Raw genomic sequence first — 27440 nt, 5'->3', positions numbered from 1 at the left:
AGCAACGCTTGGCTCCCTGGGAGTGGTGGCGGTTGTTTCAATATGGCGACGGCAGCAAAGCGAAGTGGAAATTCGGGGATATTTTGGATGAATGACGGTATATCTACTTTTATTTGACCTAATACACTTCACAGAGTAGTTTAGGTCCACACGAGCTTTGCAAATAAGTAAAGGTTTGAAATTGTCCTGCTTTCGTGCTTTCTTTTTGTGTGCGCGGCCAGCAGGAAAGTTGTTATCAATGAGAGGAAGTAAGGCAACATGTTAGCTGACTACTTGATGTGAAGTTTAAGAGGAGGTTATTTGTATTTATTTTAGTCTCGCACATTTCTAAAATATGTCAGAAATTCCAGTAATATATTACCTTGAGATCCCGCTCGCCTGTGGCGACTTTTAGCAGTTCCTACTGCTATTTCAGTATCAATGACGTAGAAACTAGGCTAATTTATTGAAGTTTAGGTAGTTTAACATTATTTAACTATTAACTCTTACAACTTGAGCAGATAGTCCAACTATCTAGTCAGTAAAAATCGCTTTGTTATACTTGTTTTACACTCCAAAGTAAATTCTACACAGTAAAATACAATAAAACAACGGTGGTATTTTTATTCAAAGCTATCGTACTGTGAGAGTAGTCCATGCGTTCGTCTAACACAATAAATGCGAACCGCCTTCCTCTACTATACATTTCACGTTTGAAAAGAGATAACAAATCCTCATCTGTTAACAAAGGGAGCAAAGAAATGACATGGAAAGCTTGGAGTTTGGTGCATACATCAATTATTAGCCATTCGGCCATCTTTGCTAGTTTAGTTTGATTCAAGTTACAGTCTTGTTAAGAGACTTTAGTCTCACTTGATTTCTTTAAAAACAACAACAACAAAATAGGACAGGACATTCCGAAAACAGAGAAAAGATCTCTTTCTCTCTCTCATATATCTGTCTCTATATGTTTTCATTTCAGTTTATCTTTCCGAAGCTTAAAATAAGCATCCTATGCAAGCACATTATATCTATTTTCTAATGTGGTAACTTGTGTCCAAATATACACCAGTCAGGCACAACATAATAACCAAGATGTAGCAGTAAATTACACTGATTATCTGTTGACTAGGTTATCAGTGAGTGGGCGGGACAAATTAGGCAGCAAGTGAATATTATGTCCTCAAAGTCGATGCATTAGGACTTTAAAAGAAGAATAAATGTGATGGCTAGACGACTGGGCCAGATGATGTCCAAAAATGCAGCTCTAGCGGGGTGAAATGCAGGTCTTGTGGGGGTGTATCTAGACTGCAGTGGTCACTTTCTGTGAGAACTGGTCCAAGGAAGGAACAGTGGTGAACCTGGAAAAAAGGGTCGTTGATGTGCGGTGGGAGCAAAGCCTGGCCCGTCTGGTCTGACGATATACTCGAGTTTAGTTGACCCAAGGAGTTGTGCTGGTTCTGATAGCAAGGTATACATTGCATTGCAGGTTGTTGCATATAGGACTGCATAGCTATAGGCCAGTCGAGATGTTCATGCTGCCCCCTGTCTGCTGCATAACTGGGTCATATAGAGCGATGGAAGAAGATGGTCTAGTCTTAGGAATAACATATTTTTAAACATCACTTGGCCTCAGGATGCACTGTGGGAAGAGGGAAAACCTGCTGGGGGTGATGTGTTGCTTTGGGCAATGTTCTGGTTGGACACTTTGTGTCTTGCCACTCATCTGGATGTTATGTTGACACGTACCACTTACTTAAGCATTGTTGCTGACCTCATGGACCCTTTCAAAGAAGCTGTGGCCTCTTCCCGCAGGATAATTACTACTACTACTACTACTACGAACCGAAAAACGAACATGAGGTCAGGAGGACTAAGACTCCAAATTCCTACAGATCTCAACCCAATAAAGCTGTTAGTATGTGCTGGACAAACAGATCCAATCCAGGGGCCACGATTAGCAGGACTGGACGGGTCTTCTTGGTGCCAGATACCACAGCAGACTTTTAGCGCTCTATTAGAATTCACGCATTAAGAATATATGCCTTTGCTGACAACACCGAGGATTCATTTCTTTCTTTTTAACCGTGCCATATGCCACTATTCCATTATTCAGATGGATGTTGTGTTCCACCTCTAGTGACATTTGACAACAAAATGAACTAAAATGACCTTTTTTTTTATATTTCTTTTACAGTATCAGAAGGGGAACAGCCTTTAGTGTTTGTTCCTGGTGAGTCCCATGACATTTCAGCCAGTCCTGGATGCAGCATTTGGAAGTTTTGTAACAGATGGTATTTTCCTCCTTCTTCTCTCTGTTAACTGTCCTAGGAGTCGATGGAGGACTGAAGAGTAAGACACCTTTAAGGTGTGCATCCGGTAAAAAAGGCACAACGATCCGAGTGAAGCATCCTTCTAATGGCAAAAACCACACTTCCCAGAAGACCACGCGTAGTAAACAAGGCCACTTTCAAAGTGAATACTCTGGAAGTTATACCACCGAGGAAGTGTCAGTGCATCAAAGGGATGCTGCGCCAACTATGCAGGCCCTCTCTCAGCGCAGCGATGCTTTTGCTTCTGTGCCACAGGTATATCAGTTTCATGTAGGTTGTAAAAAAACATGAATTATTTCAGTACGTTAAGGCTGGCAAATACTACTACTATCCGTTAATAACACTGCATACCTATTAAATGTTACTTATACAGGTGAGCAGCAGAGCAAAGAGCGACATCTCACTGAAGGACCTGTGTGTTGAAGACAAAAAGAGGATTGCAAACCTCATTGAAGAGCTAGCCAGGTAGGTGAATAAACATGGCATAGAGCCTCTTTAAAATGTTACTAGTAATAAGCTTCTGTAAATGGAATAATTATGTGTAAATGTACATTTAACGCTTAAATGTCCACCGTTTTACATGTTTTGATTAACTCCAGACAATCTATGCTTTTCTTATCCTCTAATAATGGCCCTTGGTTCACAGAGTAAGTGAGGAGAAGGAAGAGTCTGTGCAGCGTCTGAGAGATGAACAGGGAAACTTTGAACGCAAGATCCAGGAGCTAGAGGAACAGAACCTGATGATAGCACAGGAGAGAGAGAGTATCCTTTCAAACGTACTGGCAGAAAATGCTATTTTCAATACGTAATGGATCATTATTAATGCCATATATATATATATATATATATATATATATATATATATATATATATGTCATACAAACCCTTCAGGTGCATCTCACTGAATTTGAATAATTTTTAAGAGGTAGATTGTTTCAGTGATTTGATTTAAAAAAAAATATCTAACTCGTGTAATAAATTTTTATGATTATGGCTTTTAGCTTAATGGAAATGTAAAACTCATTTTCAGAGAATATGAATATTGCATAAGACCCTTAATACAAAGGTGCAGACGTATATTCAGCTACTGTACGGTATATGCATCCAGTAACTGGTCAGTGCTTCTTTGCATGAAGTACTGGTGCGTGTCGCAACACTGAAATGTAAAGGAAGGCCGATGTTGGGTCTGGTATGTCTCCTCTTTCTTTTAACAAAAATGTCCCCCCAGTTTTTTGGCCAACCAAGCTTAGTGACATCATAGCCATTAAGGCAAATAGGACCAGGAACTCAACATCTCCATAAAGTTTGTCAGCAAAGGGAAGCATAAAGTGCTCTACAGTTTCCTGGTAGAACTCTGCACTTACTTTAGACTTGATGAAACACAGTAGACCAACACCAGCAGATCAGCACTGACTGACCGCACAAACCTAAAAGATTTACTTCAAGCAACTCGGGTTCTGTTCATTCCTTCTTCAGACCGTGGGACCTTGATCTCCAAATGTGAGGCAAAATTGACTTCTGTAATTACAAAGGACTGTGGACCACTGAGCAGCTCTCCTGGCCTTTCCCTCCTTAGCCCAAGACAGAGACTTCTGATGTACCGTCTGTGTCGGCAGTGGCTCAGCACAAGGAATACAGTGTGGCTCTTGAAACTCTGACTTAAGCTTCCGTCCATATCTGGTGAATCTTCACCAAACTCTTAAGTTGTCTTTGCGATGAACTCAAGGTTGAAGGTATCCCTGCTCCTTTTGTTCCATCCAGACAATTATAAGTCTGAAGAAATTACCATTGGCTTAGGAGGTCCACCACATAAGAGCTTTGCTCGATTTTTCTCTCAGAGGAAATCGCTACTGTGAAGCTGACTGACATCCTTGTACTGGTAGAGAAGGCGACACCGTTTTGTCTCCAAGAGGCTGAAAAGAACAAGAGGATGGCCTTTTTAGAGAGCAGAGTTGCTGATCAGGTTGAACGATGTCATCGTCACCGGACTCCATGTTAAACGCCGGTTAATAGGCGAGAACTGTGACCGCTGATAGCGGGGTGAGCCTGGTGAGCTGGATTGTGACAAGCGCTACATTATTCAGTGCAGAGGGATAAATCTGAACTATGACAAGATTGAAGCTCACCACCTTTTTATTGTTTTAAATCTTTACTTTTGTTCTTTATGTATTTAAAAAAACTACCACATTCTTGCCTTCTACGCCACTTTCCAGTTGCGTATATGGTGGAGGGTGTCGGCGACTGTCTGCTGGAGTACTGTTGAGCCAGGAGTTGTTCCCTTCATGCTGTAGGTCACAAAACATAGCCATAACTTTATAAACAAATTCTTTTATTGGTCTGATGTAGCATTCTAATTTCCCTCGGATGTGATTTTTGGGTTTTGGGTTTAGCTGATGTCATAACCATTAAAATCAAAAGAAATAAGCACTTGAGACTTGTATGTCAAGTGTAATAAATGTGTGTAATAATTTAAGATAAGTACACTTTCCAATGATTAAATGAGATGCACTTTTATAGTGTAAATAAGCTGCAGCTACAATTTGGCAGGAATTGAAGGGACAACGATTGGGCTAATATATTTGCCGATCTTGAGTATTTTTTATGAATGAGTAGCTTATCAACCTCTGCTGTATTTTAGTATATTTCTTGACCATATCTAATGTCTATGATTATTGGAAGTGGTGTTAGCAATCTGAAATCGCAGATCTTTACAAGATGTAATATTTAGAAAGAAGTTACTGTTCTACATCATCTACATTGATGTCTCAGAGTTTTGTAAAGTGAACAAACACTGGCATATTTACTATATTAAGCAACATACTGAGCATAACAGGGAAGAATTAGCTTTCTTTCGGCTAGGCCAGCAAGTGTTGCCTTTTGTGGCAGATAAAGAGCAAAAACCAACTTGCAAACACCCTAGTTCTGTTAGCCTTCATACCAAATAATTTAAAAAAATGCCATCATATTATTGGCAGTATTATAATTTAATAAACAATTAAATATTCATAAATAAATAAAAATATCTATAAATATCAAAACAGTTATTGAATACCATTATGTTAATATTCCACAAAGCGATCTGCAGGGGGCAGTGTTGTCTCATTTAAGGATACTTTAAGGCCTTGGGCTAGACCTGTCAGTCTGACACAACAGGCAAAGAAATAGATGCGTTTAGATTATTCGATGCTTGCTGCAGTTGTCCTTTGCAGTTGCTCGCAGCTTATCCACTGCTGTGCTCAGAATCAATTTCATGGTTAGAGCCGGTGGTCTGGACCGTCTGAATTATCTTACACCAGGTTTGATATTAACTCAGAGGACCAGAGTGTTTGTTTTCACAGTGTTTTTTTTTTTTTTTGTGAGTGCTCTCTTACTGTGTGTGGAGAACAGAATATTTTTTGACTCACCTGGAAAATTAGATCAGTTTTTATTTTAATTTTAGCATGAGGTAAATGTTGTTGTCGAGTGTCCTACACCAGCTTAGTAGGGTTCCTATGCTGTCTGGAAATGCTTACATCCTAATATTATGGATTTTTGTCTGCCGTTTGTGACGGAATAACTAGCTAAAAAAAAAAAAATCAAGTAAGCGATTTTTAAACTGATTTGTCATTAGCAGCGGTGTCAGCTGTGATTCAGTTTAATGTCATCTCTTAATTTTTTCTCAGGTAAATTTTAATATTTTGAGAGACAAAAATCTTATGTAAACAGTATGATTATGGAGTAAAAGTTTTGTAGTTCTGACATATCACCCCGTTTAATTGAATAATGAAACTGCCTTCACAAGAAGACCTGAGAGACTTGAGATCTGCTTATCTCGGCAAAATGAGACTCATCAAGTATTGGTTAATTTTCTGCTAACAATTTTCTTCGGTTATCTGCAGGTCAAAATCTAAAAAAAAATCTGATTTTCTTTCCCCCTATTCTTAATTAAATGCATTAAAACTAAAAATGCCCGCTGTTTTATGGTTGGGCTTATATCAAGCAGCAGCATGAAATTTAATGCACTAATGATGTAGGTTAGGTACCTCTTCTTTGATGCATAAATTGGGCTAATTCTGTCATTTCTTTTCTGGTGGATTTAAAACCACAACCTCAAACAAAGACGCTGCAGTTCATAAACACACTCTTAAGTGCTTATGATTTTTAGAAAAACTTAAATATAAATCGATTAGAATCAGCAATTCAGACCTGTAAGGGGAATGGAAATCCATATTGGCCTGGGAGACGCCTGAAGGGTGCATCTCTGAAAGAAATGAGCTGTACTAACGTTAATTTAAAATATCATTTTAAAAAAAAATAAGATAATAAACCTGATTTTGCCATTAAAAAACAAGCTTCACATTTTATTATTGAAATAAAGACACCAAAGACATCTAATCAAAAACAGCCTGAGGTCCTATTTTGAGAAAAGAAAATATTTCATCTGCTTGAGACTTTATCTCAAGATGATGAAGTAATGAAACTCTGTACGTTTTCTTGTCCTCTTTTTTTCCTAACCTTTTTATTAATGTTTACGTTTCCCACTTTTATAACATGAAAATTATGCAGTAAATTAAATTCATCAGTAAATTAGATTGTAGTTGACAAGTTCATTTATTTCAGTACCTCAGTTCACAGGTTTATTTGCCAGGTATGTGTGCACATCAGAGCATCAGAGAAATAATAATAATAAAAAAAACAGAATGAACTTAATGAAAAGCATGTGTGACATCTTCTTAAGGGTTATTTTCAAAAGCCACTCATCAGAAAGCATATTCTGATTTGTTGAATGACTGTGTACCCAGATACCAGGAGGTCTTGAGCTTTGTAATATGTCTCATCATGATGTAATAAAATCAAACTATTGTCCAGAGACTAGATAATATGGAGTGTTCGGAAATCTGGCATTTTGTAACAGGAAGTGTTCAGGAACCCTTCACCCACCTGAGCATTTCAAAACGGTCTGTCTTACATTAAGGCTGCACAGTTTGTAGTGTATTTGACCCAGCTGGTAATTTGCACAATTTGCAACAGCAGCGGAGAAAATTGGGAAAGCACAACTCTATTAAAGTCGGTTTAGCTCGGAGACTTGGCATTTACAGCAAACTTCTAAACTTCATTAAAAGGTATTTAAGAGGAAAACGTGTTTGATTCCTAGCACCTTGGGGTATGGTGGGGTGTGGCGGGGGGTAGCATAGTCTTTTAAAGTACGTGCAAGAGTCAGGAAGGCCCTTCTTCGGAAGAAGGTTCGGGCACTTCTTGGAAAGGTTAAGGAGACACCAAAGGCAAGCACACTGAGCGAGGGTCTTGTCAAGTCTAATTCCATTACGCCTCAGCTTATCTTATCTAACCAAGACTCAGCGTTGTCTGAGGTATAAAGAATGGGGGACTATGTGTTAGCCCCCAGCTACCCAGCATAAGTTAGAAAAGTACCCTTGATATTAGGGATATTCGGCTGACATTTGCAACCGACTGGCATGTTGGAGTGAATTTGTGGTGGTGATAGGAAGGAGGAGTTTTGTACTTAAAGGCATATTGGCCCGGGTGGAAGTCATTTAGGATTCCTAACGCAGTGTGAACGTCTGCTGTTGTTGCTGCTGTTCAGTGAGTGCAGACAATCTGAGAGGAAGCGTGTAGTGTTATAAAAGGCTCCACTGAAGGCTGGTTGCGTTGTTCAAAAACGTGCCGATGTTAATAGAAGCAGGTTGACTTTGAATTTACTGTGATTAAAAGCCCGCTCCAATTAAAAATGCTTAACTGGTTCTCACTTCCAGTTTTAGATTTTACCCCGCTTGGTTAGAGTTGTTATGTGCTCACTTTTAGGTTGTGTTTTTCTTAGTTTTTAGTCTTTTAAACACAAGTTAAACCTTATTTTATCACTATCATATCATAGCATTATGGGCTATGTTGTAGACATACCGTTATGCATTTGGAAAAAAGGTTTTTATCAGTGTTTTTATATCAGTTCATTTTGCATTTCTTTACTTCCCAACACTCATAACTTGTTTTGTTGCTAAAGTATCATTAGTAAAAACTTTATAAAAGCATTTGTACTCAGATCAAAATATGACAAAAAGAGAAAAAGAGAAACGGGGCATCATTCATGTCTATTTAGCTATTATCTCTTTAAAAAAACCTTCTATCCGTTTAATTCCTCCTTTTCATCTTTAATGCAGAAAAAAGTGTTTACTCTGTTGTGCTAAGCAAAAAGTGTCTGCACAGATATTTTGGAGTAAATGAACATACTGAGGGGCGTATCGTATAAGAACACACACAGATCGCTGGTTTGATTAAACAGCTCAGGCCCCGTGCTGAAGACTGCTGGGTTCTGACTCCAAGAGTAGTCGTTAAAATATCACAAATATGGGACCCCCGATAATAGCTTTATTTTTTTACCCCCTTAGTGCTCGTTAAAACAACCACAAGTTAGAGCTGAGTATTATATCGGATTACAATATTATCAATATTATAGGATTATCAATATTGCAATATCATATATCCTGACTTCACGCTTGGTATGTTTACATGCACAAAATATCACAATCAGATTAAAATGTATTCGGATTAAATAATCGGATTGTACCATTTATGAAGGCACACAATCAATTAATCAGATCATAATGTGCGTTTCTATGCACCTAGCTTTATTCTGAATAGAACCACCCTGACATTCCCCTAAAAAAATTCCCCTAAAATAACACAGAAGTACTTCTGTCTTTGCTAAACTACAAAAAATTGTAAACAAAGCAGTATTATATGAGTTTGTTTGTCTTCTAAAGCGCCCATGCCAGATTTGCACGACCTTCTAATTACAGTTGAAACGTTACTGAGTAAGCAGCAATTATGGGATCTTTCATTTTTTCGAACAGAAAAGTTGTATCTGGAGCCCCGACAGTTTGTCTTACCGCCGTATTTTTGCCACTCACCAACGCGGAAATACGTCACGTTTAGATCGGGCACACATGCGCGCTCAGGTTGGTTTTTCCACATTCTGAATAACTTGAGCCTGACAGGCGTTTATACGCACGTCGATCGGATTATCAATGGGCATAAACCACCCCTCTACAATTTCATTGAGATTGAGCTTAATCCAATCATCATATTCCGATTGACTTGTTTACATGACACATTTTATTCCGATCGGCCCTTTATCCTGATTATTTTTTTCCATGTAAACGTAGCTAGTGTATCTTCCAAGGATCTATTTAGACTGCCAGGCTCCAATGGCCTGTTGTAGTTTTATGATTAGTAATAAGCAAGAATTCAGAGCACATGTAAGTGTGCTGATTTATCTTAACCCGTATACGTATTCAAGTATTGACTGTTTTTTGAACATTGTGCAATTGTACCTTTTACTACAGATCCTCCAAGAAATCGGCTTGTTCTCAGACAGCATATTTGTAGCTGGAACATTACTGACAGGTTACCTGCCGGTCAGGAACTGAAATATTTATATTTTTCCAATCAGTGAAGTCCTGTCAGCAACAAACAATTTCTTTGTGGAAAGTTTTGCTGGGGGGAATATGATTCTCAGTTGTTCATTTTCAGTATCAGTTGAGTTGTTAAAACAAAGTCTGAGGAAACACAGAAACGTAAGAAGCCCGTTAAAAGGAACATTTCTTTTCTACACCATGTGGGGACATTTCTGCGGTTTATTCATGCTGTCGAGAAGGCAAGAGAGAACACACTAAAAGCAGATAACAGAAACAATGAACAAACTACAGTAAGGTTGCGCTGATTTATCCTTTAGAGCTTTCAGACTTCCTCATGGAACATGCTGGAATTGGAAATATTAGAGTTAAGGATCCACATTGTCCATCAAATACATACAGTTCCTTGCAAAAGTATTCACCCCCTTGGCATTTTACCTATTTTGTTTTATTTCAACCTATAATTTAAATGTTCTTTGATCATATTTATGTGACTGAGAAGCACAAAATAGTCCAAATTGGTGAAGTAAAATTTGAAATATAAATATAAGGTAACAACAAAAACTGGCACGTGCTTATGTATCCACCTTCTTTGCCATGAAGCCTCTTAGAAGTTCTGACGCAGCCAGTTACCCTTTAATATTTAGTGAAATGAAGTTCACCTGTGTGCAGTCTGAGTCACATGATCAGTCAGTATAAACAAACCTTTTCTAAAATGCCTCAGAGGCCAGCAGGACAATCACGCGAGGCATACTGTTAAAGCAGCACTCGGGTGGTTTAAGGGGAAACATTTAAATGTGTTGGAATGGCCTAGTCGAAGTCCAGACCTCAATTCAATTCGGAATCAGTGGTTAGACTTGAAGATCGCTGTTCACAAGTGAAAATCATCCAACATGAAGGAGCTGGAGCAGTTCAGCCTTGAGGAATGGGCAGGAATCTCAGTGGCAAGATGTGGTGATCTCATAGAGACCGACCCAAAGCCACTGGGACCTGGAAATGCTGCAAAAAGTGTCTCTACAAAGTGCTGACTTTACGGGGGATGAACAGTTATGCACGCTGAAGGTTTTGGTTATTTTATCCTATTTGTTGTTTGCTTCACAATACAAAAAAACTATTCTTCAAAGTTGTAGGCAGGTTCTACAAATGAAATGGTGCCAACCCTCAAACAATCCATTTTCATTCCGGGTTGTGCAGCAACAAAGCATAAAAAAACACCACGGGGGGGGGGGGGGGGTTGAATACTTTTGCAGGCCACTATATGGAGACTGCTGTTTTACTAATGCTAACCGTACTAACTGGGTTAAATCGTTTTTAATCATTTTATTTTGTTTTAAAACCCCATTTTACAGCGACTTGTCTCTCACCATAAAGTGTGATGTAGCCTCTGCTCATACTATGAATAATTAATGAAGCGCTCACTGCAGGAAGGCTAAAAAATACTTTGGTGCCCTTATACGTTCTTATATCATAGTTCTGAAAGAAAAAGATAGAGGAAACTGCTACTGGCAGCACAAAGCGTTACCAATACCACAGATCAGAATTCGGCCACAAAAGTTCTGGTTGGTGCTTAGTCCCTTTTGCAAAATGGACTAAAATATGTCCACATTTTTCTTTGTGGATATATTTCATGGTGTATGTCAAAAAAACTAAAAATAGTCACACAGCGGCACCTCTGCTTTACTGTCACTGTGGTGTTTGTCTGTGGGCCAGCTCCTCGGTGAGCCGTCCAGACCGCTGACTCCACCCAGCTGGGATTTGCCAATCGTAAACGCGGCTGTCTGTCCACGGTTTCGTCAGCGTGCGCTTCTTTGGGTTGAATTGTGAAGCGCGTTCACATCTCCTTTCTGACTGGAATCCTCCAGAATCGGGTGCTATTGAGACGGTTATGTAAACCGTCATCTTCTATTACTTCCCTGTCATTTCTTCCCTACACACTTTTGATGTACTCAACAGCCATCGTGCATCAGGCTCTTTGCCCCCGTTCCCTTTTGCATCCCTGCTCAGGCTCAATCTGTTTGACACAGAGTACTAAAGTGGGTTTTAAAATAACCCCCCCCCCCCTTTCCTTCTGTGCAAATTTGTTCCACCTTGAAATGGATTTCATTATTTCATTTGAGCCTCTGCCTGACAGGGAAGTGAATCATTTTGACAGGCTCCATCTGAAGCCTCTTCACTCCAACCCGTTGCTTCGGAGTATTTTTGGAGTGGGGTGGGGGGGGCACTTTGTAGTTTTGGATGTAAAGTGGGAGTTTGCACAGCGTTGATGTCCAAGGCTCTGGGGAAGGGAAGTATGTTTAGTGTAATGACATCCGAGCTGCAATCAGCTGCTCTCCAGTGAGTGGTTTTAAACAAAGAGGCATTACAGTATAGAAGCAGCATTTATGTATATGTGATGATATATAAGAAGTGGGACTTTTGTTTATTCACGTATTTGATATTCTACCTTGGATTGAGGCAAGCTATAGCCTAGGAGGCATGTTCCATCTTTGTGCTGCATAAACAGACCTCCCAGTGCAGGCTTGCTTGATGCGATGCCCTTGTGATGTCCTTAGGTTTTCCATACCGCGCTGCTTTCATGGAGATCGGCGCAGGCATCCAGGAGCCCGAGTGAGGCTGAGAGTTTAATCAAAGTGTTCTCTCACATTTTCCCCGTGTTTATGGAAGTCGCTGCATCGCATTTGCCTGGTGTCTGGTCCTCAATTCAAAGTCGTCCTCGCTCCCTTCTCTTTCCCTCCCGTTTCATTTCCGCGGCCTGATTGAAGCCGTCTAACAAGGAAAGTGTTTTCTTATTCGGTGTTCCGCCAACTATTTCCTTCAATAAGACTCTACTCTGAACTTTGATTTTCTCTTTAAACGGAAGCTATTTTTTTTTTGTGTGTGTGTGTGTGCAAATGGATGCTGAGAAAAACTCATCAGATGGGATAGCATGGCCACCATCATAAAAAGATATGACCTGGAGGAATACACTTTATGGTCAGCTTGTGTGTGTGTGTGTGTGTGTGTGTGTGTGTATATACCACTTGCTTTGTGCATGACTTGCTTTACTGTTGTGTTTGTCTGTGGGCTGTTCGCTGTGCTTGTCGGGAATTTGCACTCTCGGGTCTTGGTGTTCGCCTGTGTGTGTGTGTGTGTCCTAGGACTTCAGAGTTGATTATTGCACGCGTGTTGATGTGTCCGTGTGCGGTCCCCCCATTCTCGTGCTCATTATCTTTGTATGTGTTGGTGTGGTGTGGTGCTGCCACTATCATTAGTGGACTCCTGAGGCACAGCAGTAGTCCCGTTCCAGATTAGTTTTCCTCTTGCTGCCAAATCTCTGTCTGGCAAATAGCCTGGCGTGGCACAGCCCAGCTCAGCTCAGCACAGCTTGGCTCAGCCCAGATGGCGAGAAGCTACATGCCACAACAACAACTTTGATTTTGCTGAACTCTTCTCTCCACTTGTTTTTGAGAGTTGCAACTCTCTCTACCGTCGTGGTACAGCGCGGAGGTTTCAATTCAGATTGGAGATATAGAGCCAGGAGCGCAAGGCAAATAAATAGTGAACGCAACCCCTGTTCAAGATACCAATGGAAAATAATCGTACCATAATAGACCTTTTTGCTAAATGGTCTTCAATTCACCAAACTTTTTCCTGTTTCATTATGTTACAACCATAAATGCCAATGCATTTTATTGAGATTGTATGTTATGGACCAACCCAAAGCAGCAGTCAAATGTTACATTGCTTGACAGGGAAATTCAAAAATAAAAGTTGGAAAAGGGTGGTGTGTGCAGTCCCCTTTACTCTGATACCCCTGAATAACCTCCAGTGCATTTCAAAAACAGACCTAAAAATAAGTAAAATGTTCTTAAAATTCGATTTTTTTTGTCCTTGATTTGAGCAGGTAAATTACATTATCTGCCAATGGAATGAGTATTTTCTCCCCTAAAATAAGATAATTAGACATCCTGCATTTGAAATGAGACGACAAAGATGAATTGTTCCTGTTTTAAGTGCAAAAATCTTGTTCCACTGGCAAAGCATCTTATTTACCTGCTGAAATCAAGGACAGGTACACTCATTTTAAGAAAAGTTTACTTATTTTTTGTTCTGTTTTTGCAGTGTGGCACAACTGCCTTCAGAAGTCTCCTCATTCGCAAATAGAGCTCTTCGTACAAATCCAGTATAGATGCAGGTATTCTGTGGTTTTCTAGAGAACATTAGTGAACAAACAGCATCATGAAGACCAGTGAGGAGGCAGTTGTGAAGCATTTAAAGCAAAATAAGGTTATTGCATAATATCCAAAGCTTTGAACATCTCACAGAGCACTGATCAAGCCTTTCCCTGAAAAATGAAAGCGTGCTGTACAGCTACCAAATTACCTGAACATACAGGCCATGCCAGGAGAGCTTCCGTCAGAGCAGCAGCCAAACAGGAGGGTCCCAGTAACTCTGGAGGAGCTGCAGATACACACGGCTCAGGTGGGAGAATCTGTTGACTATTAGCTGCATGGCCCACAAATGTGCCATTTATGAAGTGGTGGCAAGAAGAAAGCCTTTGTTGAAAGAGAGCCTTTTCCAGGTCCAGTTGTTCAGTCTGCCGCAGACTTTATGTGGAGGAAGAACTAACACGGAACATCACCCAGAATGCAGCATTCTGGGTAGAGCTAGAATAAAACGCATTTAGATCGCATCATAGTCACAATGGCCTAAAACCAATTAGGAATCTGAGGTAAAACTTGGTGTTAACATGCTGACTGACATTTTTGGTTATTTGGTCAAAACTAACTCAAGCTTACCCCAAAAAAAGAAGTAAAAAACAAAACAACTGGACTTGTTTTCCGTCGTTTTGTTTTTTACTTTTTTTTTGGAATGACCATGACCTGGATGACTGAGAATCTTCACCAGCAAGCTCAAGCTTAGTATCTATCAATCCTTTTGCAAGGCATCGTGTAAATTATGTACAGTTCAGGTGAAAAATATTTTATGGGGAAGAACAAAATATAAAACGTTGCGTAAACGTGTAACACTTTTAATGCTAGTTGATGTTGTCTGTTGGTTTAATCAACGACATGGACGTTGGATGAGGGGTGTGAGGGGTTCACATGTTCAAGTTGAGGTGCTGTCATTGTTTTCTTTAACGTTGGGTCCACCAGGCCTACAGCAACAGTACAAAGAGTGCCAGGAGCTGCTTGGCCTCTACCAACAGTACCTTTCTCAGCAACAGGCCAAGTTAAACCAGTCCACGGCACAGCTCCATCAGCCCGCTCACAATAAGGTAAGGCCCGGGCGCGGAAAGGTCGCATGGTTGTTAGTGTCACTGTTTAGAGATTCTAGTGAGGTGGTGGGGATATTTCAGTGTGAGCCCTTACATCATATTCACAGGTCTGATTTGCCGCACACGCAGCCTCTGAAAGAGAGCGCTCCCCCCAGTAAAGAAGATAACAGCGGAGCCTCTTGCTGTGAGGCTTTTTGCTGATTGGAGCTCATTGTAGAGCAAGTTACATTTGGCTGCAGCGGTATGTTGTCCCTGCAGCACACAGAGGGACCGCTGCCCGCTCGCCATCTTTTGGAGTCCGCCGGAACGTCGGGCGATATTGATGTTTATAAAATATGGACCGCTGTGGCAAATATCAGCCTGACTTTCTTTTGCCTGCTGATATATAACGACTTACCCCGAGCTGTGACAACATTCAGACAGCGTCCTGTTTTGATCATGTTTTGACCCTAAATTTATCATGTTTAAAACCCATATGGCAGCGAATTGAAGTTGTTCGCTTAAGCAAAGTACTACATGAATGAAATAACCTGGTTGTATTTGAAGAGCAGCGTTTTTTAAGTGTTATTTGAATTCTTGCAAATAATTATGAAATGGATTTTTTTGTACTACCTTTGGAAAAAGGAAATTAAATTATAAGCGGCTTTGGTGAGTTGACATATTGAGGCATTGTAGCTGTTTAAGTTTATATTGACCTACACCTGTGATGAAATATTATCTGATTTTATGAATAAAACATATAGAATCGTATCTGAACGCGCTTTTTTGTTAAAGGATTTTCAAACGCCTTTAATTTTAGCAGATTTGTGCACAGTGTAGTGCAGGTAGGGTCGGATTCTGAGTTGCACTGAAGGCGTCTTTTCTTTAGTCCTTACAAATTTCTCATATCACTCTTTCTTAATCTGTGACATTTTTAAAATGAAGTCAAACAAAAGGGCTCAGGAAAGTAGATTGGTAAATTCAGTGTTTGACCTGACCAAGTCTAGTTCTTTTCTCTCTCAAGGTGACTTTTTAGAGGCAAAGATGCAACTCGGGGAGGTGGGGGGGGGGGCTTCTGTGAGTAATAGTGACTTTGTCAACCTCGTTGTCCCACAGCGGCTCTGAATAATAAGTGTTTGCTTGCTCTCTGACCCACAGCAAATTACTCAGTCTCTTCCCCATTAGTATACTAGATGGGCTTTCCTCACTGTGTGTAGCTCATAACGCTCCTGATCTTGACATAAACGCAAAGTTTTCCTCTTAGTCTCTCAGCAACTGTTACATTTTTACAGTTGTGGCATTATAAAGTTCAGACAGATCAAAGCAGCTCTTTTTGGCTGCACCGGTGTCTCCACATGGTGTATCCAAGCACTGCGGTTTGCATAGCCTGTGCTCTGGCAGCCCTTGGAAAAAGCGATGTCTTTTGCAAACAGATTAAGAGTTTATGGCACATTAGAGCCTTGGGGCATTAGTTTAAGTCCTAATGTTGGACCGGAGGATTTCCGTTGTGTTACTTAGCTGTAGATTAAGGTTTGAAACTTCCATTGGAGTTTCAGAGGCTTTCTAAATTGGCAAAAAAACAACAACAACATTTGTCCTTTTGGTTTTTGTGCAGGTGCCCGGTTCTGAGGAACCCCCCAGCAGGACCTCTAGAAGCAGAGTTAATGGCTCACTCTTTGATGGCTCGTACCTCAGCCTTGCTGCTGGCGGAGCGCAGCCGGCTCAGGTGTTCAGGAGCGGCAATGCGAGAAGAGCTGCTGTGGAGACGTGTAGGAACCCCGCCTCTCTTTCCTGTGACAGTGAGTGGAGTCCAAACGACGGGGCAACCAAACAGCACATGCGTCAGAAAAGAGACTGCAGGCAACCACGCATATGCTGCACATGCGAGCGCTGCCAAGACGGTTGTCATGACACTGGCTATGGTACACAGCACTGGAGGAGCGAAAGCAGCTCCTGTCTGGTGAACTGCCACCATGACACCTTTACTCGGAAGGAGCATCAAAGGTAACGTGGTGTTGATGCACAGAGTCTCCCTAAAGTATTTATACTCTTTCGTCCTTTTTAACTTTTTGTCCAGCTGGAACCACAAACCTCTGTTTTATTGGGATTTTATGTGACAAGCCAACATAAAGAACTGCAAAACTGGGTAGAGGAAGGAAAAAAAAAAGATTTGTGGTAAATTTGAAATGTGTGTTATGCATGTATTCAGCCCCTTTCACCTGTTTAGCATTAAATAAAATCCAAGTTGAAAGAAATCCTTAAGAAGTTCCATTTTGCAGTTAAAATGTAACTTTTTAGATAAAACAGAAAGTCTTATGCATGGCAGAAAACCAACACTGCACATAACCTCGAACACACCATCCTCAACATAAAATGCAACAGATGCTTATCTTCAGCCGGCACGGAGCCGGCTGGTCCGAGTCGATGGGACGGTGGATTGAGTAGAGCACAGGGAAGTCCACGAGAAAAACCTGCCGGTAGCTGCAAAGCATCTGAGACTGGGACAGAGTTTCACCTTCTAGCAGGACAGTGACCATCTGTTGGCATGGCCTAGTCAAAGTACAGACCTGAATGCGATTGTGAATCTTTGACAAGACTTAAAATTGAGACGTGTAAATTCGCTCTAGCCGACATGGCTGAGCTTCAGCTGTTTTACAAAGACAAATAGTCAAACATCTCAAACGGGTATGAGCTTATCTCCAAACACTCGGTATGTATCATTTTTCTTCCACTTGAAAGTTATGTGATACTTTGTCATTCTATCGCATAAAATCCCAATAAATTACATGAAAAACATGAAGCTTGTGGTTATAATGTGAAAAATGTAGACAGGGTAAGGGGATATAAGTAACTTTGCAAGGCAGTGTCTCCCATATGATTCCTTCTATAAGTAATTTTTCTCATTCAGAAGCACACCCAAACTAGAAACATGTACGTAGATCATATGTCGCACATATTTGCGCATAGGCTGCAGAACGGGAACGTGATCACTGCCGAAGCGAGGGAGGCCCTCGCCAGGCCTCTGCTGGGTCACGAGGACTGGGAGGAGAAGCGGCACCAGCTGCTGTTGCAGAAGATGCAGTTGGAGACGGAGAGAGAGAAGCTGCAGGCACGGCTGGCCGAGCAGGAGGAGCGGCTCAGCAGACAGACAGAGCAGCTTCGACAGTCACGACTTCATCACAGCAGGTAGAACATACAAGCCAAAGCAACGCGACCCGTACGCGCCGGCACTGCTGGGAAACACTTACAGGCTGACGTTGATAAGCATTTACTTTCTTCTCTGGATTAACACATCCAGTCAGTTGCCGCCCCGCGTACTTTCCACGTGTCGGACTTTGCAGACCTGTTTTTTTTCTGATTTTTGCTCTCCTTTATTTTCATTTGGATTGAACAACCCAGTCAGGCTCAGTTCAGCAGCTCAACCACTCAGAATGCAGGATCAGAGCCAGAGGGTCCTTCCCACCAAGATTTGCCCTCCAGGTAAGTTGAATAACATTATTAGTCAGAGCCTCAACTTGGTCATCAAATAAGCAACTCGCACCCATAGAATGTTGTAGAGCCATAGAAAGAAACAAGCTTCTGATGTGCAGGTCATCTGAGGATGTGGAGACTCATTCTGCAGCACAGGACCAGCATTTAAAGACCTCTCAGGCTAAATCTGCTCCTTCTGCCACTGGAAACGGTAACATTCACGTTTCCATTTGCTTGTAAAACTATTTGCACCTATTCAAAGTACCACATACTCATGTTTTTCTCACTTGCAATTATTTTTTTCTGATGCAACTGTTGTCTTATGTTTTCACAGCCAATCCCTTACAACGGTCTCAGAGGGACATGGCCACATCTCCAATAAAAGCCCCTTCTGGCCAAACCTTCCCTACCCCAGTTTCTGTAATCCATAACCCCCCAGAAACCAGGTAAGCAGATGTCAACTTAACATTATTTAGACTTTTGATAAACATGTTCTTTATTTATTTGTTAAATCTTTGTGACCATTATCTCTGAACTCATGAAAAGTAGCAGTAGGATTTTAGTATGGATTGTGGAAATTCTTGTAAAGGTGCCCCTAATTTTGTTTGACAAACAATAGGTTCATAAAATAACGTTGCAAAACAGCACGTGTTCAATAGTACAGGTATAAAAAGTATTAATCCGTTAGTAGTTATGAACTGATCTGGGCTCATTACATCTTTTAGGATATTAATTTTTTTCTGTTTTAATTTCTTGAGAGCTGATAACATCTATAGGCCCGTTTACTCTACACTTTTTTTAACCGAGCCGAGACCAGTCCGAGCTCGGTAACTGAGATAACTCAGCAGACTGAACTGGACCGCGCTAAACATAACCGGACCGCGTTAACTGCGGACCAGTTCCCTAGTAGGTCTCGGACTGTTTTTTTTTATCCCGGTTACCTGATAACGATAGCTTTGACTGAACTTTTTCTACATTAAAGCCAAGTTTTTAATTATATTTTAGAACAAAGGCAAAATGATTGTGAAGTTGACATCTTAACTGGCTATAGTACCTTATATTAGCACGGCTAGCGCTATCCAAACATTAGTCTTCTATATCTTCTAAAGGGACTGTGAATCCTTCTTACATGCCTCAATTCAACTCAACGTTTTTGTGCCAGATAGTGACTTAGCACACACAGGTCAACACTGCTGGTGAAAACTTACCTGACTCCGCCAGATAGATTTGCTTCGCATATCCATCTGGAAACCTTCCGTTGAAGTAACTTTGGGAAGGGGCGAAAATACTGGTTAGCTGATTGGCCTATGTTGGTGATAGACGCGCCAAATGAACCAATCAGATTCGTCGTCGCTCGTAACAGAGCGACGACGAAAACACAACCACAAGCCACTGGCTACTCTTGCTGCTGCAGGTAAAGGCTCGTTAGCTCAGCAAAGAAATACTCTGTAATTCCGATAAAACTTGCTCGATAGCCACTCTAACGCTAGTTTCATCGGCTGAAGCCGCCATGTTCTTTAGACTGAACTGTCGCGCTTCCCGTTGCGTCACACCTCAACCCGCCTCAAAGCCAACGCTGATTGGACGTTCGTTTGGTGAACGGCTCCAAATTTTCTTTAACGGAGAGTAGCCAGACTGATCTGCGAGTGAAACCTTGAAAGCTCACGAGATCAGGATGGTCTCACGAGGCTAGGTGAAAACATCATGGGCCCAAACAACATGGCATCATTATTTTAATTGTTCAGAAGAAGAAATGTATATGATTTCTACAATGCATTCAAGTAGTTGGTTCACAGAGCAACTTTTTTTTCCTTCTTTGGTGGCATAAAAAGCGGGTTGAGAACCCAGTTTTACACTTTAAAAAAATACATGTGGATTGTGACAGTTTGAGGCATCTCTGTGGTTCCTCTATCTTCATTTTCAAGCTTCAATTATATTGAAACTGATGAAAATTTGAGCCTTTTTCAGTCAGGAAGAACTTCTACACTTCTCTCTCACCCACCCCTCATATTCCCGAGCAGGGTAGAGACTGGAAGGTGTGAAGATAACAATAGTGCCTGTAGTCATGGGAGCACTCGGGGGCAATAACGTCTTCAGATACCTGGAGAAACATCAGACATCTCAGTCCAGAAGAGCACAATCTGTCTATCTATCGATAGATACACTCAGATTACATGCCGGTAACCTGAAATATCTGCCACCAGATCTGTAATGGCACAGAAGAAGAAAAAAGCAGCTATATTTCAGCCCACTAGTGCATAGATGTTTCATTCACCCCCAATAATGACAAACTTTGATTCCCAGATAAAACAAAACCAGCAAGAGATGGGTAAATCAAATATATCCCTAGAAAATTGACTATCAGTTACCGAAAGTTTTACATTCCTGCATCAACATTAGCCTTAGAATCTAAATGTTTTTAGCCAACCTCTAATACTGGTGGCTCAGTGTCCATTTGTTCACACGAAGAAACCTGCGGGGCTAGAACTCAGAATAGCGAGAGGCAATTAGCAACACTAAAAGAGGCTTTGGGTCGGTTTGTTGTGGGAACAACCTGAGATCAGAAACTTGAAGCTCCGCATGCAGATAAAGGTGCTGAAAGAGAGGGAGGAAAATCACTGGGGAGATAATTAGGTATATTTTATGAGTTGTTTGTGATTCCTCGAGGCAGTTAGCGCTTGCTGTTTTTCCCCTTGTACTTAAAAAAAGATCTCCCAACTTAACAACACATAAAGAAAGCAAATAGAAACTTCAGATGTTGCAGCTCTTCTTTGTCCTGCAGTGGTTGCAGAGCTGGTAGCTAAATGATGATTTCCCTTCGTCTGGCTAAGTTCTGGAGCTGTGAGAAGCTAAATGAAGCTTTTTACAGGGCTAGCTTGGTGCGGTGGCCAGCCTGTCAGGAGACACGCTGCGTTCCATTAGTCGGCCTAGCAGGGATCCTGCAGCAGGTGTAATTGAACAGACTTGGATGCGCGCAGTGCCCTCCCTCCTCTCTCTTTCTGCCACAGTAATGAGACCAAGAAGGCGAGCGTTAGGGAGAGATGTTAAAAGTGTTTGACGGCGAGAGCATTGGAAAACATGAAAAATGCCGAGCGAGGACTTGCCAGATTAGGTCCAGATGGAGAACAATGGAAACGGTGAGAAAGACATGAGAGGTGGAGAGTGTCAGGCTTTAGTCCGAGTCACTAAATGGTAATTAACCCCAGTGCAAAACGTCCTACTGCATGCACTTGTGCACATTCTTTACGCAGCAGGAGGACTCCTTGGTTGCTGTGGACATATAGATGGAAAATTCGAGGTGCTGCGAAGCAATTCCAAATGATGTAGACATTTAATAAAACACCATCCCTGTTATATATTTAAATCCACGTCACATTTCTGATGCCTTTTATAGACGTCTGCTTTTTATGCGGCATTTGTAGGACGGTCAAGGCTTTTAAAAGAGATAGTTTTTTAAAACGGCTCAAAGTTTACTGCTCGCAACGATTAACTCTTAATCAAAGCTGTGCGTGGTCCAAGTTTAAGCTGTGAGTTCTGGCAGCGGGCCATTAATTCCAACAGGGGACCAAGGGTATAAGATCTTATTAGCATCCATTTTCACCTCCAAAGCCTATTAAAATAAATAGACTGTTAGCTGCACAGTATTTTTTACACTAACTGTAATGAGGAATTTTGCCCCTAAGACGACTTTTGCTACTTGTAGTCAGTAGGTAATGCTGGTTTGACTGAACCTGCATTTGTAGCCGTTATCTGCTGTTGTTTATATTTAGAAAAAAAAGATGAACGTTAGCGGTGAATAAGTAGGACTTTATTACTTGATGTTATTTTTTTTAATTGTCAGGTTCCTACATGGTTTGAAAAACTGGATTTAGGTATTTTATGGGGTAGATAAGATTGTCAAAAGAAATCAGAATTTGGAAAACGTGTCCTTTTGATTTGATTTCCATGAGTGTCTTAATCTAACAAAAAAAAAAAAAATCCTTATATTTTGTTGTTCAGACAACACATAGTGTTGAATTTTATTTTAATTTGCATTCAAGCTGAATATTTTGAAATCCGTAATTAGAGCTGATAGAGCTGATATGCCACAAAGGCCCAAAACCAACAAAGGCAGAGAAGCTTGGCAAATGAAAAATAATTCTGCGTAAAGACTCCTCTCCCCCAGCTGGACAACAATAGCTCCCTTATGGGCGTTTAATCTCAACCATTACAATCTGGATGTGTGAATTTCAAATCCAGAGCAGGTGTTAACATTAAGTGACCTCCTTAATCCCTTCATGAATCCTGCGCTAGTTGGTAATGAGACAGTTCCAGCGCACCCTGCCCATCTCATCTCCATCTATCCTGCCTTCGCCCGCCTGCTATTGATTGGTTTGGAAATTGTCATGCGGGGTGTACGCACCTTCTATTATGGGATTATTTATTTATTTGTCTTTCTGTTTGGACTACAACTGGAAAGAGTCACCGGGGCGAGACGACGGTCTTTACCGGAAGAGACAAATCAAGTAGGCAGTGCGAGTTGTAAGAAAAGTGTTGGAGTTTTTATGGTGGACAGTGATGATGCTTTTTATTCCATACAGGATGCACGATCAGCCTGGTCTTAAAGTTTTATGTGTTTTTTAGGGTTGTATGCAACGCAAAGTAGTACACAACTGTGAAGAGGAAGTAAAATGATACCTGACTTTTCAAAATCAAAATCTGAAAAGTGTGGTGTGCATTAATACTCAGCTTCTCTGAGTCAGCACTTGTAAAACCACCTTTCACTGCAGTTACACAGGTAAAACAATTTTCAAGGTGACTTCAAAAACCTTCATGCATCACAAATGCTGTTAATTTACTGCAAGTCTAGATTGTGTTTGGGTGACGCAGCGTCTGAATTAAATTTGTTAGAAAAGAAGAGCCGATCGCACGAACTCAACTGCTTCACGAAGAAACCAGTTCACCTGTTGACTGAGGAAAACCTATTTTAAAAAGAGAAAGATAGCCATTTCATTTTAATAAGATACTAGGTTAGGTTAAATTGCTTGAAAATGAACAAAGTGTGAGCAACTGTTGGTATTGCAAAAGGGCTTTTCCAATTTTCTAAAACATTACAAGGCAAAAATGCTCAGTTGTCAACTCCTGCCACAGATTGTTTGTTGGATTGAGGTCTGAACTTTCTCTGGGCTGTTTGAACGTATGAATATGCTTTGGTCTGTTGTAGCTCTGGCTGTATGTCTAGGGCTGCTTCATGTTGGAAGGTCAACCTTCAGCATTTTTCTGCCTCCAACAGATTTTCTTGCAGTGTTGTCTTGTATCTGTAGCTCCAGTCATTTTCCCATCAACTCTGACCAGGTTCTCTGTCCCTGCTGATGAAAAAAGCCCCCCCACAGCATGCTATCATCACCGTGTTTTCACAGCGGGCTGCACAGTGTTAGTTCACATGTAGGCAGGTTTCCATCGTGGCCAAAAGGTTCAGCTTTGGTTTCATTTGACCAGAACACTTTCTTGACCCTTTTTCTCTTTGTCTCCTGATTCGTGACAAGCTGTGGCTATCTTTCAACAATTTTTTTTCTTGTCATCCCTCCATGAAAGCCAGATTAATAGTCGACAGATTCTCCTACCTGAACTGTGGATCTTTACAGCTTTTGCAGACCAATCATGGGCCTCGTTCTCTGATTAATTAATTTGAGATATTTTCAAACCTGCCCACCTATTCTGACTTCTCAACAGGTTTTTCCTTGACCTGTTTGCTTTGTTTCTTAAAAGAATGGATAGAACTGGACTTTATTTATGTGTGTCAGAGTAAAGGGGTCTGATTATATATTTTTATTTGTAAAAAAATAGAAAAGAAGAGAAAACCATGTGTCATTTTCCTTTCACTGTCCAAATATGTTCTCTGTTATTTTGGTCTTTAAGTCCCAATAAAGTCCGTCGAAGTTTGTAGCTGTAACGTGAAATGAGCTCGGGAAGTTCAAGGGGTATGAATACTTTGGCAAGGTACTGTAAGTCAGATTTCTTTTTTCCATTAAAGTGAAATAGTCTTCTTTCATTTCCATAAATGGGTTTTTACTGTATTGACTGGCACAGAAGATGGAAGCACTTAAGTCTGAGCCATCCAGTGTCTCTAGATGCCCTCAAAGTGACCCACTGTTCCAGGTCCAAAGGCTTTTTTTCCAGTAATGCCGGAGTCTTGTTCGTTAAACTCCTGCTCAGAAGCAACACAGCCGTTTCTGAACTCTATTTGAGGGGAGAAAATCTCTGGCGGTGTTTGACTTTTTGCACAACTTCTACACCAACTCTGCTCAAGAGAGAAAGGCAGCTCTGAAAACCACTATTGCTTTTCTCTCTTAAGTCTTCATGCAATCTCTCGGCGCCTTCACTCGTCTCTTCTGCCACCCCACCCATGTCTGCTCCCTCATTCCTACTCAAACTGTACCCCACCCCCCCACCCCTCGCTTGTTATAGATTGTGACCGCCGGTAAGTGATGCATTATTCATTACAGAGATGTCGCTTGTTGATGGATGGCTGTTTAAGAGCCCCGTCCATTAAATAAATCAACAAATAAAAATGCAAATTCTCACATTTCGAGTGAGGCATCCCGTCCAAAAGTCCCCCACCGCCCACCCCCGCCCCAAACACACATGCACAAATTCCCCCTCTGCCCCGCTTTCTATCCAAAACAGCAGCACTCATTTCCAGTCCCTCCTATAGAAGCAGACACACATTAGCCATACTCCCCCTCTGTCTCCACCCCCCCCCCCTTTTTTTTTGGTTGACGGGGAGCAGACCGAAATAAGGAGGACAGATTTACTTCAGTTAGCTTCAGCTTTTTTTTTTCCCCCTTTCATTTCCATCAACCATCATCCTTTCAGCTCATTCACTTTCTTTTTCTCTCCCATTGCGCAAACTGTACATGCATAAATTAATCCAAATCAAAATATAGTCTTTTTAAAGCCTTTCTGCCACTGATGATGCGTTTCCTTGATTTAGCTTGAAAACACGACATATCAAGGTCCACAGGTACGTGCGGAGGAACACCAATGCGCGCTGATTGGGAGCTGCACCGGCGTGTGTCTGTCTGTCGGCCCGGCCACCCACATGCATATCAACAAGTGCATCCCGAAGATCGCCTCTACCTGGGAGAGCTGTGTGCAGAGCGGCGCGATGCAAATCAATGCAGCTTTAAACGAGCAGAGAATTATGTTGGCAAGATCAGTGGAGCGTGCTTTAAAGAATTCATGTTTTGTATCTGGAATGGCCGTCGTTCGGCTGTGTATACACTGAATAATTTATCAAGCCAGCCAGACTGAGGGATTGAATCTCTATTAGCTTAATCTCCCCCGTTTTGGTTTATTTATTTCGCTGCACACTCCCTCATTTCTATTCCAGGGGAAGAAAGCGCCAGGTCCTCTCCCGCTTATTCTAACACACCTGCGAAAATCATCCCCCCCCCCACCCCACCCCTCTTCTTCTTTTTCTACAGGGACGCCCCAGTGGTTTTGACTTGTTAACTCTGCTTGTTAGGGCTCCACAGGAACTTCAGCAAGAAAGATTTTTGTTAATACTCAGAGTTTTGCTTTTCAGACCGTCTGTGTTAACAAGTAAAAGGTGAATGACAAATGTTTCCTTCAAGTAGATTCCAGCCTGTCTCAGTTTGATCCTTCGCCTTGTGCCGTCCTTACTTAACTCTGCGGGGTTGTACAGTTGGTGGATTTCTCTGCAACAACGCAAATGCAAACTATTTTCCTGTTCTGGAAAGATATTTATATCCTTCCATCCATCCAGTCTGTCTGTCCATCCTGATTTTATGGGTGTTTACTCGTTGAGAATACTGAGAGCGTACATCCTGTGAACATTGTGTTGGCACCCTGGGCTTTCAGTATCTGAAAGACTCCACTGGCTCGAGTGTTTAAAACATGGTAAAGCAAACTAAGGTCAGACAGGGAATGAAAATCAATAATAAGGCTTAATCAAAAGTAAAAAAAAGTGTTGTTTTCTTTCAGGTTGGATTATTCTTTGGCTGAGGTATTGGACATCTTTAGTCCCGTCTCTGCCCCAAAGCAGTACAAGCCCGCTGCTCGAAGACCCAGAATGTCGCGACACAGTTCAATCGTCACTGGATCTAAATCCGCAGAAATAAACCTGCTTACTCCTGGTGGGAGCTCTTTGCAGAGCGTTCAGCAGGACCTGGAGGAAAGCCAGATACTGGAAGATATTTTTTTTATCTGCTAACAAAAAAAATCAATCACTTGATATTCACCATTTTAATGACGCCTTTTTGTCTTCAGTTGTTTTCTGAAATTAGGATGACTTAGATTTTTTTTGATCGTGTTCTTATTGGCCACTATGTGTCCCAATCCCCCCCCCCTCCTCCTCCATACAAATAAATGTATATTTATTCAGAATTTCTTCTCTTTGTAAGTGAAATCATGTTTTACCTCTGGAATGTTTTAACACTGAGCTGCATTTATTGCTTCTGAAGACCTTGGCAATGTAAATGCAAACTGAATCTCATGACTCACAATTGTCCATTCTGAATCTGACTCAATGTATTATGCATAAATCCGCAGCCTCAGTAAATCCCTTGAAACATAAGCCAGTTGCTTCTTTTTAACAACCAACACCTTCCTTTCTGTTTTATTTTTTTAGGAGTGTGTATGAGAGACGTCGCTTAAATGGCAGTCATTAACTTCACATTTATATTGGTATCAACTGGGCATGAGCCTGTATAACATATAAGAGTAAGTAGATGGGAATATTGTTTAAAAACATGTAGATACACACTATTAAGATTGATCCTTTTAAAAATATAAACATATATTGTTATATTTTTCCTAAGCGCTTAAGGAGGATCGGCGCCCTATTGCCCCCTATGGGCCAGCTGCCACTGCTCTCATGTTACGGAGCATCGATACACTGCTGTATATTGACCTGCGTATTATGTATAGACCTGAAAAATAATTTGATATATATCAAACTAAGGTAATGCTTGGGTCAAAACCTACATGGTGCTGCAGTCATTTTAGCCAGGC

The 27440-nt window shown here is 41.1% G+C and overlaps 1 protein-coding gene across 2 annotated transcripts; it reads left to right on the top strand.

Moving 5' to 3' along the window:
• The first annotated feature begins 7 nt into the window (after positions 1–7).
• kiaa1328 (KIAA1328 ortholog) lies at positions 8–27440 on the top strand. Of its 2 annotated transcripts, XM_012870748.3 has the most exons (12): positions 8–97; positions 2177–2212; positions 2311–2567; positions 2686–2777; positions 2959–3074; positions 14854–14975; positions 16570–16958; positions 17922–18140; positions 18354–18434; positions 18545–18636; positions 18760–18871; positions 26412–27440. In XM_012870748.3, the coding sequence occupies exons 1-12, from the start codon at positions 43–45 to the stop codon at positions 26638–26640; spliced, it is 1800 nt and encodes a 599-aa protein (XP_012726202.3). In that variant the 5' UTR covers positions 8–42; the 3' UTR covers positions 26641–27440. The 2 variants fall into 2 exon arrangements, with proteins under 2 accessions (XP_012726202.3, XP_036008092.1); XM_036152199.1 differs by lacking the exon at positions 2177–2212.

Source organism: Fundulus heteroclitus, chromosome 20, assembly GCF_011125445.2.
Source record: "Fundulus heteroclitus isolate FHET01 chromosome 20, MU-UCD_Fhet_4.1, whole genome shotgun sequence".
Classification (NCBI taxonomy): Eukaryota; Metazoa; Chordata; class Actinopteri; order Cyprinodontiformes; family Fundulidae; genus Fundulus; species Fundulus heteroclitus.
The sequence above is the reverse complement of the archived record's forward strand: the minus strand, read 5'-3'. Positions and strand labels throughout refer to the sequence as shown.

Excerpts from the sequence above, each read along its gene's own strand:
- kiaa1328 (XM_012870748.3), top strand. The coding sequence starts at position 43 with ATGGCGACGGCAGCAAAGCGAAGTGGAAATTCGGGGATATTTTGGATG. Across the intron at positions 3,075-14,853 it reads GATAGCACAGGAGAGAGAGA|GCCTACAGCAACAGTACAAA; the intron begins GTATCCTTTCAA and ends TGGGTCCACCAG. Across the intron at positions 16,959-17,921 it reads ACTCGGAAGGAGCATCAAAG|GCTGCAGAACGGGAACGTGA; the intron begins GTAACGTGGTGT and ends ATTTGCGCATAG.